The 12065-nt window shown below is 47.4% G+C and overlaps 4 protein-coding genes and 1 pseudogene across 6 annotated transcripts in view; 3 read left to right on the top strand and 2 right to left on the bottom strand.

Moving 5' to 3' along the window:
- LOC115635683 (zinc finger protein 239-like) overlaps positions 1-12065 on the top strand; it is an 811791-nt gene that overhangs the window by 127080 nt on the left and 672646 nt on the right. The window lies entirely within an intron of this gene.
- The window catches only part of LOC115635664, a 1110108-nt pseudogene that overhangs the window by 687719 nt on the left and 410324 nt on the right, over positions 1-12065 (bottom strand).
- LOC115635684 (zinc finger protein 239-like) overlaps positions 1-12065 on the top strand; it is an 861693-nt gene that overhangs the window by 725902 nt on the left and 123726 nt on the right. The window lies entirely within an intron of this gene.
- The window catches only part of LOC115635661 (zinc finger protein 501-like), a 160476-nt gene that overhangs the window by 97872 nt on the left and 50539 nt on the right, over positions 1-12065 (bottom strand). The window lies entirely within an intron of this gene.
- The window catches only part of LOC115635659 (zinc finger protein 420-like), a 91913-nt gene that overhangs the window by 75261 nt on the left and 4587 nt on the right, over positions 1-12065 (top strand). Inside the window, exon 5 of one of the 2 annotated variants that reach the window (XM_030534731.1) lies at positions 11158-11165. In XM_030534731.1, coding sequence (XP_030390591.1) covers positions 11158-11165 — 8 coding nt within the window. Of the gene's footprint in view, positions 1-5973; positions 6829-11157; positions 11166-12065 lie in introns of those variants that run through there. The other variant, XM_030534732.1, reaches the window with a different exon arrangement.

The raw sequence follows: 12065 nt of genomic DNA, 5'->3' as shown, positions 1-12065 counted from the left end.
CAATGAGGGGGGCAGGAAGCAGCTGGGACCCACACATGTGCACACCCTAGGGTGACCAGACAGCAAATGTGAAAAATCAGGACGGGGGTGGGGGGTAATAGGATACTAGATAAGAAAAAGACCCCAAAATTCGGACTGTCCCTATAAAATCGGGACATCTGGTCATCCTATCACACCGCCAGGACTCCTGAGTTCCATTGCTGGGTTTCCTGTTGGTTCCACTGCTGGTTGTTTTCCTTCTCCTGAGGAACTTTGGGCTAGTTGCTCCCCCCTCTAGGGCTCTGTCCCCAGCAGTCAAATGGGGATTTCATACTTTCCCGTTATTGGAAAGTGCTGGGAGAATCCCCCAGCCAAAGCTGCTCTGACAGTGCTAAGCAGCATCTGACCATTCAAGGGAGGAGCGCACTGCCCAGGAGGAGTGTTTGGCTCTGAGGTTTCACTTCAGCCCAGTCTAGAGAGAGGGGCCCAACCATGGAGTTTGGCTCAAGAAGACCAACTCTCCAATTTGTTAAGGGTGTTTTGAATTCCAATCCTGTGCTTCTCAGTGCTTGATGTCAGCTGCAAATTTTAGAAGCATGGTCTCCACTGCATTTTCCAAATCATTCATGAAAATATTGAATAGTACCGGACCCCGGACTGATCCCTGTCGGACCCAATAGGTACACCCTCTCCGTTGGACAGCCAAACCTGGAGAAGGACTCTTGGAGTCTGGGCTTTCAACCAGCTCTGCACCCACATTACTCTGATAGCAGCTGGACTGCAGTTCCCTCGTTCACTTATAGACTCATAGACTCATAGACTCTAGGACTGGAAGGGACCTCGAGAGGTCATCGAGTCCAGTCTCCTGCCCTCATGGCAGGACCAAATACTGTCTAGACCATCCCTAATAGACATTTATCTAACCTACTCTTAAATATCTCCAGAGATGGAGATTCCACAACTTCCCTAGGCAATCTATTCCAGTGTTTAACTACCCTGACAGTTAGGAACTTTTTCCTAATGTCCAACCTAAATCTCCCTTGCTGCAGTTTAAGCCCATTGCTTCTTCTTCTATCATTGGAGGCTAAGGTGAACAAGTTCTCTCCCTCCTCCTGATGACACCCTTTTAGATACCTGAAAACTGCTATCATGTCCCCTCTCAGTCTTCTCTTTTCCAAACTAAACAAACCCAATTCCTTCAGCCGTCCTTCATAGGTCATGTTCTCAAGACCTTTAATCATTCTCGTTGCTCTTCTCTGGACCCTCTCCAATTTCTCCACATCTTTCTTGAAATGCGGTGCCCAGAACTGGACACAATACTCCAGTTGAGGCCTAACCAGCGCAGTGTAAAGCGGAAGAATGACTTCTCGTGTCTTGTTTACAACACACCTGTTAATGCATCCCAGAATCACGTTTGCTTTTTTTGCAACAGTATCACACTGTTGACTCATATTAAGCTTGTGGTCTACTATGACCCCTAGATCTCTTTCTGCCATACTCCTTCCTAGACAGTTTCTTCCCATTCTGTATGTGTGAAACTGATTGTTCCTTCCTAAGTGGAGTACTTTGCATTTATCTTTATTGAACTTCATCCTGTTTACCTCAGACCATTTCTCCAATTTGTCCAGATCATTTTGAATTTTGACCCTGTCCTCCAAAGCAGTTGCAATCCCTCCCAGTTTGGTATCATCCACAAACTTAATAAGCGTACTTTCTATGCCAACATCTAAGTCGTTGATGAAGATATTGAACAGAGCCGGTCCCAAAACAGACCCCTGCGGAACCCCACCTGTTATACCTTTCCAGCAGGATTGGGAGTCATTAATAACTACTCTCTGAGTACGGTTATCCAGCCAGTTATGCACCCACCTTATAGTAGCCCCATCTAAATTGTACTTTCCTAGTTTATCTATAAGGAGATATTCTCACTTGTGAGAATGTCCTGTGGGACTGTGTGAAAAGCCTTAGTAACACCAAGCTAGATCCCATCTACTGTTTACCCACCTCCCCCAGGCCCAGAACCCTGCCGAAGAAGGAAAGAGGATTGGTCTGGAATGATTTGTTCTTGACAAATCCATGTTCACTAGTCGTAAGAACCAAATTATCCTGTAGGTGCTGCTGACAAACTGAGTGTTTAAGAATGTATTGCAGGATCTCTCCAGCTATGGCAGTGAGGCTAGCTAGTCTGTAAGTCTCAGGGATCTCTTTGTTCCCCTTTTAGAGAAAGGTTCTCTCTTGTTCATGGATGGGAAGATGTTCTTTTTCAGGGATCTCAGACGACAACTGAGGCACAACACCTGGTTTGTTAAGGCCACAAAAATGGAGGCACGAACCTCTTCTCTCCTGCTGGCAAAGAACCCCAGGAACCTAAAGAACAGGGACTCACATCACTGAATGGGCTTTTAAAAAGGCAGTGGTTAAAGATTGGCCCTGACCATTTCTTGTTTCCACATACTAGACATTTTAACAAACTTTAGAATTCCTTGGTGCTAAACACTGTGAAACTCCCCTTTCTCCTTCACAGAGGGCTTTAATGCTCCTTCTTTCACTCAGGCTCACAACTGCCCAGAGTTCGAGAACTGTCCCTGTTCCCATTGGACAGATGGGAGGAGCCTGAGGTACAGAGAAGGGAGGTTACCTACCCAAGGGCCTACACAGCAAGGCGGTGGCAGAGCCAGAAAGAGAAGCCACTGGTCCTGACTCCTGTTCTAACAGACAACACACTCCACCCCCTAGAGGCAGGGATAGAGCCCAGGAATCGAGATGGTGGAGACATTTCATTGAAACCATTTCTGTCAGAAAATCCCATTCAGACTAATCCAGTTTGTTTCTCTAAATCATAACAAGTGGGATGAAAGTTCTTTGCAAAAGTATTTTGTTGCAAAACAAAAGCATCTCCTGTTTGTCACAGTGTCTTAAATTGTCTCGTCACACACAAAGAGGAGACACTTAGATCTCAAATATTAGACAAGATGCTTCAGTCTGAGCTAAGTCGTTGCTGCTCTTAACAATTTCAAAATAAAAACATACAAATCAAATAGACTATTTCAGCTATTGTATTATGCGTTAATCTGCTCTGAGTAAACGTGATAGGACACCTCATATTATGCCCTATTCCTAGTGACACTCTCCAATGGATCCCCATCCTCCACCCACCATCAGGTAGGTAGGAGCGGATCATTATTATCCCTACTTGAAAGAGGGAGAAGCTAAGGCTGAGAAAGGAGAATTGACTTGTCTGAGGTCACAAAGCCAGTCAGTGGCAGAGTTGGGAATAGGACCAAAGAGCCCTGATTTTCAAACTAACCATCGGATCTTGAATTTCAGACATTGAATGACCTGAATAAAGTGCTCTCAGATGAGCTCCAGACCAACAACAGTGACAGTAATTATTCAGCAAGTATTTCAGGAGAACTGCAATGTTAGAGAGAATCATCAACTGCTCAGAGACCATTAATGCAGTGGAGGAACAAAATTCATCAAATATAGAACTGGTTCTGACTTATTTACTTAACCTTAAAAGAGAACAACAAGGATCAGAGTCTCCTCCCTGTCAATAACCCCCTGCTCAGCCAATCAGGGTAGAGACTGAGGATGGGAGGCTGAGGATTCTCACCAGAGAGCCCAAAGGATGGCCCAGGTCAATGGTGGGGATCACTGCCTGAGCACTATTTCAGTCCCACATTTTTGGCTGAACCTTCCACAGTGGGAGCTGCAGAGCACTCCCCCACAACACACACACCCTCCTGGTGTTGGGAAGGGAACAGGAGAAAGAACAAAAGAAGCAAGAGACGAAGAGAAAGGAGGGAGGGAGGGAGGGAAGAAAAGGTGAAACCCTAATGTCCCCAGTGATTCTAAGGGACAAAATCTCAGGTGAGCAGTAACATTCTGCCTCCTTAAGCTCGTGTTTTCCATGCCTAGAATTCAACTCTCACCAGATGGATCAGACTGAACAGATTTCAAACCTCCAGGAGGCTCTTACCTTCTAAACAGGGATGGCTGTTTTCTAGTAAAATCACTAAAAGGGAAGGAGAAAACTTGAAAGAGGTTCCTCCTGGTGCTCACGTCCGTGAACCCAAATGCTCTCCCAGTCTTCAAAGAGAGACCTGGAGAAGGAGACTTGCTGAAGCAAAGCCACAGGGGTCTCTGAGGTTTCCCTGGCCCCTCACCCCGTCCTGCCTGGCTGATGTCAATGAGGTCACCACCTCTCTGTGAGGTCACCACCTCCCCACTACCTTGGACCAATAGTCTGAGGTCCTGCAAAATGCCTTTGTGATGTCACTGCCACACCCCTCCCTTGCTGTGCCAATGTCCTGCCCCTGGCCAGGCCCTTTGGAGGTTTGAGCTACTCCCTGTGGATCACCCCACTCAAGGAGCATTTGTTCTAGGCAGCAAGCTGGCTAGACAGGAAAACATTAGATGCTGCTGCCAATGCTACACTCAGTTTTTCAGAAATTAGTCGACTTTATGGCCAGAAGAGACCATTAGAGCATCTAATCTGACCCCCTGCATATCACAGGCCTCCTGTATGACACAAGAGCTACCTTAGGGGCAAACACATTCCAGAAAGGCATCTAGTCTTCATTAAATGACAGCAGGAGATGGCAAATCCACCACTTCCCTTGGTAGCTTGTTCCTGTGGTGAATCATCCTCACTGTTGACTATTTGTGCCTTAGTTGAAATATGAATTTGTCTCTTTTCACCTTCCAGCCACTGGGTCTTGTTATGCCTTTCTCTGCCAGATTCAAGAGCTCTTTAATACCCAATCTTTTCTCTCCATTAAGGCACTTCAACACTTCAATGAAGTCACCTTTCAATCTTCTTCTGATAAGCTAAACAGATTGAGCTATTGAAAGAGCTCACTAGAAGGCATTTTTCTCCAGCCCTCAGAACATTTGGTGGCTCTTTGCTGCCCCAGCTCCAATTTCACAACATCTTTTTCAAATGAGGACACCAAAACTGGAGGCAGTATAAAGGTTGTATAAAGGTAAAATTAAATAGGTTGCAGAGGAGTTTTTTTTTTAATTTCGCCTTTTGTTGACAAAAATTTTGTCTCTCTGGGGTGAGAAAAAACACTCCCTGAATGCCAAAATTTGAGCCATGAAAAGCAGCAGTGTGAACAGCACTTCATAGGTGGAGCTGTGCTCCCGGTGACAAGCTCCTGCCCCTCATTGAAGGTAGTTTGGCTTTGTTGATGACACTTTGAGCAACCCTCCCGTTCTGCAACTAGTCGTTAGACGGGTGCGTTTGGGGCAGCGGGCTTAGCAGTTCCTGTGTGAGCATGTTCACTACAGCAGGGGGGCTCATTAGCTGTAGTCGCTGCCCGGCTCTGGCTATAGCTAAGTAAGGGAGGCGGCTGCTTCGTCTCTTTACCCTGCACTCTCGGGTTGGACTTCCTGGGTCAGAAGCTGCTGCTGCCGCCTCAGTCTCTTGCGATCCCGGAACCCGGATTGATCAGCTGCGCCCCAGCGGGGTGTGTGCGGGGAGAGCCCTTCCCTAGCGCCCCTCTGTGCCCAGCCTGGGGGACTCTCTCTGGGGGCTGGAACCAGCCCCTGGGGCAGCCCCGGGATCTGCCGACATCAGCCCCTGAGCCGGAGCCTGCAGGTGAGGGGCGAGACCCGGGGGAAGGGCTGGGGCCGGACAGGAAAGTGATTCTGCACCAACGGCCCCTCCTCGCCCCAGCTCTGCTCCCGCGGGGCGGGGGATCTGCGAGTCCCAGAGCTGCTGCCCTCCCTGACCCCCCCCGGCTCTGCTCCCCTGAGCGTCTGCAGGAGCCGAGCCAGCTCCAGGGAGCGAACGCCCCGGGCCGGGCCAGGGACCGAGTCTTCCAGCCCGAGGGGAGGGGGCGAGAGGGAGACGAGGAGAGATTGGCAGGGGCAGCAGGAGCAATTAGTGGGGATGGAGGTTTCCGGGGCCCAGCCCTGCCCAGCCCCATTGGCTGCAGCACCCCGGGGCAGATTGATTTTCCTGGGACAAGGTGAGGGGTAGGGAGAGGAAAAGCCAATTCCTGCCTCTATCTAGTCCCTGCGCTGCTGGGGGAATGTGCTGCCCTGGGGACAGTGTCAGGGAGATCCCCCAAAGCGACTCCTTGGATTCTGCTCTTTCATGACCGCTGGAGCGCACAGTGGCATTGCTGAGTGCACAATTTTAGTCTAAAGGGCCCTTTTCAGATGCTTATAACATGTTCAGTGTTACTAAATGAACCTGGCTTCTACCTAGTCTGGCAGTTCCTATCTTGATCTTCACAGTGGACAGTCTCGCTCTCGGGTGAATTTATTTCTGAAAGTTGAATGACTAACCAGCTTCTGAGCTGTCTCACTTCACTTGGCCCACAATTTACCAAGCCTCATTATTGTCAAGCCTAAATTTAGGCCCCCAGACCTCTGTTCTAGTTACATTTTAGCGTCTTTCTCTTGAATGTAAACACACATCACTTTCAGAAGCTACAGTTTGAGGGCTTAGCCATTTAAATTCCAGGCTATGTGTTGAGAGAACTGAATAGGGATTTGCAATCTAACTTTATAGTTTTTCTAAATCTCTTGGCTCAAGTATTTCCCCAGAATGGCAGAGTCCAGAATGTCTGTCAGCAGGGAAAGAACTGGGGGGAACTGAAACCTCCCCCAGCACCCGCCTCATGCTGACAGGCTGCAGAATAACACCCATGTTTTGCTCCAGGTTGTCCCATGTCCTCCAGAGACAGGGAAGGGAAATGACTGCAGTGAAGCTGGTGACCTTTGAGGAAGTGGCTGTGTATTTCTCCAAGGAGGAATGGGCTCTGCTGGACCCGGGTCAGAGAGCCCTCTACAGGGACGTCATGCGGGAAAATTATGAGACTGTGACGTTGCTGGGTAAGGATACATAGCCCTTTGGGAAGCAGATGCTGCAGATGTCTCTAAAGCACCAGGGATGGTTTTTGTGCAGGCTTCTTCATTTGTCCCCCAGATATCAGGAGGATCAGCCCCTAGCTCCTGTTTGTGAGAGACTGTCCCTTCCACATCCACTCCCACAGAACAGAAGATTCAGGGACATAATGATGATGCTACTCTTCCCATAACCAAGGATTTCAAGTGAGACAAATTCACTCTCTACTCCTCCTTCCTGAGGCAAGTTCCAACTTCTGAGGCCTCTGAGCCCTCTGCCATCTATCAGATGGACAAGTGTCTCATGACTTGGCTCTGCCTAAGTCTCCAGTGGCCAGATTTTTAAATACTCTTACGGCAGGTCTACACTACCACTAAAGTCAATATAACATAAGTCGCTCGGGGGCGTGAAAAAGACATCCCCTGAGCGCCGCAAGTTATACTGACCTAGCTGCTGTCCATGCCAGTGCTATGTCTGTGGGAGATGCTCTCCCGCCAGCATAGCTTCTGCCTCTCTTGGAGGTGGAGTAATTATGCCACTGGGAGAGCGCTCTACTGTCAGCATAGAGCGTCTTCACCAGACACACTACAGCAGCATATATAGCGCTTCTAGTGCAGCCTCTTGGAGAGACAAACACTGGAGGAGCAGGCAGCCAGTAAGTTCCCACTTTCCCGGAGGTGCTAGGTTCGGACTTCAGTCCTGGGGCTTCAGGTGCCATCCCCTGGACTCACTGCCCCTTCCCTGGCACCTCCCTACCCACTTCTCCATCCAGGACTTAATTTGTCCCTGGGCTTGCCAAAACTGAGTAAATACTGTGAAAAGGGATATTTGTATTTGTTTTTTAATATCACTTTTCACAGCAGACTTAGCAGCTAGCTGTGAGACTGTGAAAAGTGATGTTAATATACAAGTAACACTTTTCACAGCAGCAGATTTACTAGCTAGTAAATCTAAAGAAAACCAACCAAAAAGAACCCCAAAAGAAACAACAACAAAAAAGACAAGAACATGAAAAGCACCTTATTTGTGTTTCTATTCTGTTTAAATACAGTAAAGAATAGAGACAACTGTACATTTTTATTATCGAATCTGCAAAAAACTCCTACATATATAAATTACAATGATGTGGACATGTGCATATGCATATTTGTTTGTTTTTCCTAAAGTTAATTAAGTATTTTAGGAAAAATTGTCAGAGCAGCCGTCAGCAAGAGTTGGTTACCGCATTCTGAGGCTACTAAAAAATGTGTTTTGAGAACCCCTGGTCCAGTATCATGGATCTGGGTTTGGGATCCGGCTGTTGTTAGTGCCTTCACTAAGGGCTCCTTCATGTGCAAATGTGCCGAACTCCTGGAAGGAGGGTGTTGTTCCTGGTGTCTCTTCCTGGCTGTGGTTGGTCTCTGTGAAGTGATGGTTCCTACTAGTGGGAGATGCTGGGTTCTGGGGCTCAGTGAGGGTTAATGATGTAATTTATGGTCTGGCAATGTTCTGTGGGGTATGTCACTATAGTAGAAAAAAACGAGGAGGGCTCTTGTGTTTCAGGCTCTGCCCTGTGACTCAGGAGACCTGCCTTCAATTCCAGGTTCTTCCACAGCCTCCCTGTCTGACCTCTTGTAGATCACTTAGTCTGCGATTTTCAAAGGGACCCTAGAGAATTAGACTTCCAATCTTTTTCCTTTGGTATCTGGGCCCCTTTAAAAGTCCCAGCTTTATTTTCCTAGTCCTCCTTTTCCCCTCTGAAATGTAGAAAAAAATCTGCTCCCTGTCTGTTTTGTGTTTTTACATTGACAGCTGTTTGGGGTAGGGCCTGTCTCTCACTACATGACTATCTGGTGCCTATTTTGAGAGAGACGATGGTCCAGTGGTTAGGGCTCTGACAGCAAACTCCAAAGACCTGGGTTTAATTTCTTACTCTGAGTGCCACAGTGGCTTGGATATGTCACTTGGACTGTTTGCCACAGTTTCCTATCTGTACAATATTTATTACAGCCAATTCCTATGTCACAGAGGTCTGAGGATAATGACTTTAAGTACTGTGAAGTGCTCAGTTACTGTGGTATGAAGAGCCACATAAGTACATTGATAACACAATGGACCATGATTTCAATCTGAGTTTCACTGTGCTTCTGTCACTAATAATCTCAGCTACCTGCAGCAGCAGCATTGGTGTAAGGGTTAGAAAAATTCCTTATTCTGAAGTCTCTTTTTGCTCATGTGTAATCTATCACCAGCTTTCTCCACCCTGCTATAGCTAATACATCTTTGTGCTCCTTGGCCTCTTGCTTGGGTAGAGTTTTCATGAATTTCTGGGGATGGAGCGTGATGGTAACTGCTGCTTCATAGATTAGCAGGACATTGTGTCTGCATTTGAGCACAGATAGGAACAGAGCATCTCCTCTGCCTCTCTGAGTCTGTGGTTCATGGGGGAAGGGAAGTGAAGTGAAGTGAAGCTCAGCAATCCTTCCTAAAGGAACAGTTCTGGTTTGTGCCTGAAGTAGGGAGCGGCCTGACAGCGCTGGGGATGGGGACAGGTCTGGTGTTTCTGATGCCTGTGTCCAGCCCAGGAGGTGACTGGCTGTGTGTGGGAATGGACATTGCCTGAGAGAAACTCAGGATATGTCTTCAGTGCAGATTTAACCTGGGTGATTGACACCTGGGTCTAAACACTGGGCTTAGCCTCGCCAGGCTGTGAGCCGTCACCTGCAAGTCCTCCGCAAGTTATAGTGTCCTCACTGGTGCTGCACTCAACTTGTGTATGCCCCTATAACTTCTGGGGGCTCATCCCATGGTTCTTAGCACGGCAGAGAGCTGAGACGCCCTATGATTCTTTTTCATTGAATCAAGGGAGGACACTCTGTCCTTATGAGCACAAGGGGACATTGTGGGAAGGATTTGAAGGACTATTAGCACTCGAGTGACATAGCCTTCACTTTCACTGCAAAGTGGATGGTTTACCACCTGAGTGGAAGAAGCCTGGCCTTTAGCCTTTTTCCCTGATGAGCCAGCCAACCTGGCTTTACTTCTGTTTGAGGCATTAGGAAACTATTAGTGGATAGTGTGTCCCGTTCTGGTGTTCACACTCCAAGAAGTATGTTGACAAATTGGAAAGGGGGTTACAAAAGTGCCACGAGAATGATTCGAGGTCTGGAAAATGTACCTTAGAGTGAGCGACTAAAGGAGCTCAGTCTATGTAGTTTATCCAGGAGAAGGTTAAGAGGTGTATTGAACAGAGCCCAAAGATACCTACATGGGGAGAAAATGTCTGACAGCAGAGGGCTCCTTAATCTAGCAGAGAAAGTCAGAATGAAATCCAGTGGCTAAAACCTGGAGCTGGACAAATTCAGGCCAGTCACAAGGTGCAAATGTTGAGGTGGGTGAACTATTGGAGAAATTACCTAGAGTTGTGGTGTGCTCTCCATCACTTGGAGTCTTTAATTGAGCCATGGATGTCTCTCTCTACGAAATAGAGTCTAGCTTAACAGCAAGATATGGGCTTAATTAGGAATCTCTGGGTGAGGTTCTCTAGTCTAGCGTTTCTCAAATGTGGCCACCAGCCACTTTTCATGCGGCCTTGACAGTTTCCTGGGTGGTGATGTGGGGGGTTGAAACAGTGGCACTTACCCCTCCCTCCCTGTTGTTTCTGGATGCGACACTCTGCACCATCTCTGCAGACATGTGGGACACAACACTGGAGGAGCAAGGGGAGGTGGTGGAGCATGGGATTTAGCACTGGGGTGGTTGGGCAGCAGGCTCCAGTGGCAGCTGCTGCCTCCAGCATCATGGCTTCGGGTGCTGACTCCTGGCTCTGGCCATATGGTGCTGGGTTCCTACACCCAGCTCTGGCAGTGCAGCTCCTGGCTCCGGTCCCAGGCTCCAGCCACAGTGCTTTGGGTGCAGAACCATGGTTCTGGCCACATAGTAGCAGGTGCTGACTTGGATCCAGCTGTGCAGCCCCCAGGCTCCAACTCTGGCCACAGCTCTGGTCCCAGGGCTTCAGGTACCAACCCCCAGGTCCAGCAGTGTCTCTCAGCACCCTTCTCCATTGTGCCTGGCCCCCACTGCCTCCCTCGGTCCTGCATCCATCCCCCCCATCACCCCTGCTGCCTCCCTTGGCCCCGCATCCATCACCCCTAGCCCCTGCTGCCTCCCTCAGTCCATGTGAGCATGCTCCGTAAAGCCAAGCAGCAAATCTGGGAGGCATATGATCCTGCATGCCTGCATCATGGACTTCAGAAAAACAGACTTTAGCAAACTCAGAGAAGTAGTAGGTATGGTCCCAGAGGAAGAATATTTAAGGGGAAGAAGGAGTTAAGAAGAGCTGGCAGTATCTGAGAGAGAATATTTAAGGCACAACAAGAAAGACTCCCAATGCAAATGAAAGATAGGAAGAATAGTAAGAGGCCAATATGGCTGAATCTGGAGCTTTTTTACTGACCTGAAAATCAAAAAGCAATCCAACAAAATGTGGAAAAATGGATAAATTACTAAGGATGATTATTAAAGAATAGGAGAAGCATGTTGAGGAAAAAATGAGAGAGGCTGGGGCACAGAATTAGTTGCACATAGCAACGGACATAAAAGGAAATAAGAAGAGGTTCTATAACTATATTAGGAACAAGAAAAAGCTGAAGGAAAGTGTAGGCCCACTACTTAGCAGGGAAGGATAGCTAACAATGAATACCATCAAGAAGGCTGAGCTCTTTAATGCCTATTTTACTTCAGTTTTCACTAAAGATAATTATGATCAGATGCTTAACACTACTAGTGTTAACAAGAAGGAGGAAGGAACACAAGTTAGAATAGGGAAAGAATAAGGCGAAGAATGTTTAGTAAAGTTAGAGGTATTCAAGCTGGCAAGGCCTGACCATATTTATCCTAGGATACTTAAGGAACTAGCTGAGGCAATCTCAGAAAACATTAGCAATTATTTTTGAGAACTCATGGAGAACAGGTTAGGTCCCAGTGGACTGGAGAAAGTGAAACTGACTTCCTATTTTTAAAAGGGGAACAAAGAGGATCCAGAGAATTATTGACAAGTCAGCTGAACTTTGATACCTGGGTAGATATTGAAACAATATTTTAAACAATCAATTTGTAAGTACCTAGAGAATAGCAGGGTTATAAGGAATAGCTAGCATAGATCTGTCAAGTACACATCAAGCTACAACAAACTAATGTATTTCTTTGACAAGGTTACTCTCCTAGTGCATAAGGAAGTAGCACT

The sequence above is a fragment of the Gopherus evgoodei genome, chromosome 15 (assembly GCF_007399415.2).
Source record: "Gopherus evgoodei ecotype Sinaloan lineage chromosome 15, rGopEvg1_v1.p, whole genome shotgun sequence".
NCBI classification, from domain to species: domain Eukaryota; kingdom Metazoa; phylum Chordata; order Testudines; family Testudinidae; genus Gopherus; species Gopherus evgoodei.
Note: the sequence above shows the minus strand (reverse complement) of the source record. Positions and strands in the feature narration are given on the sequence as shown.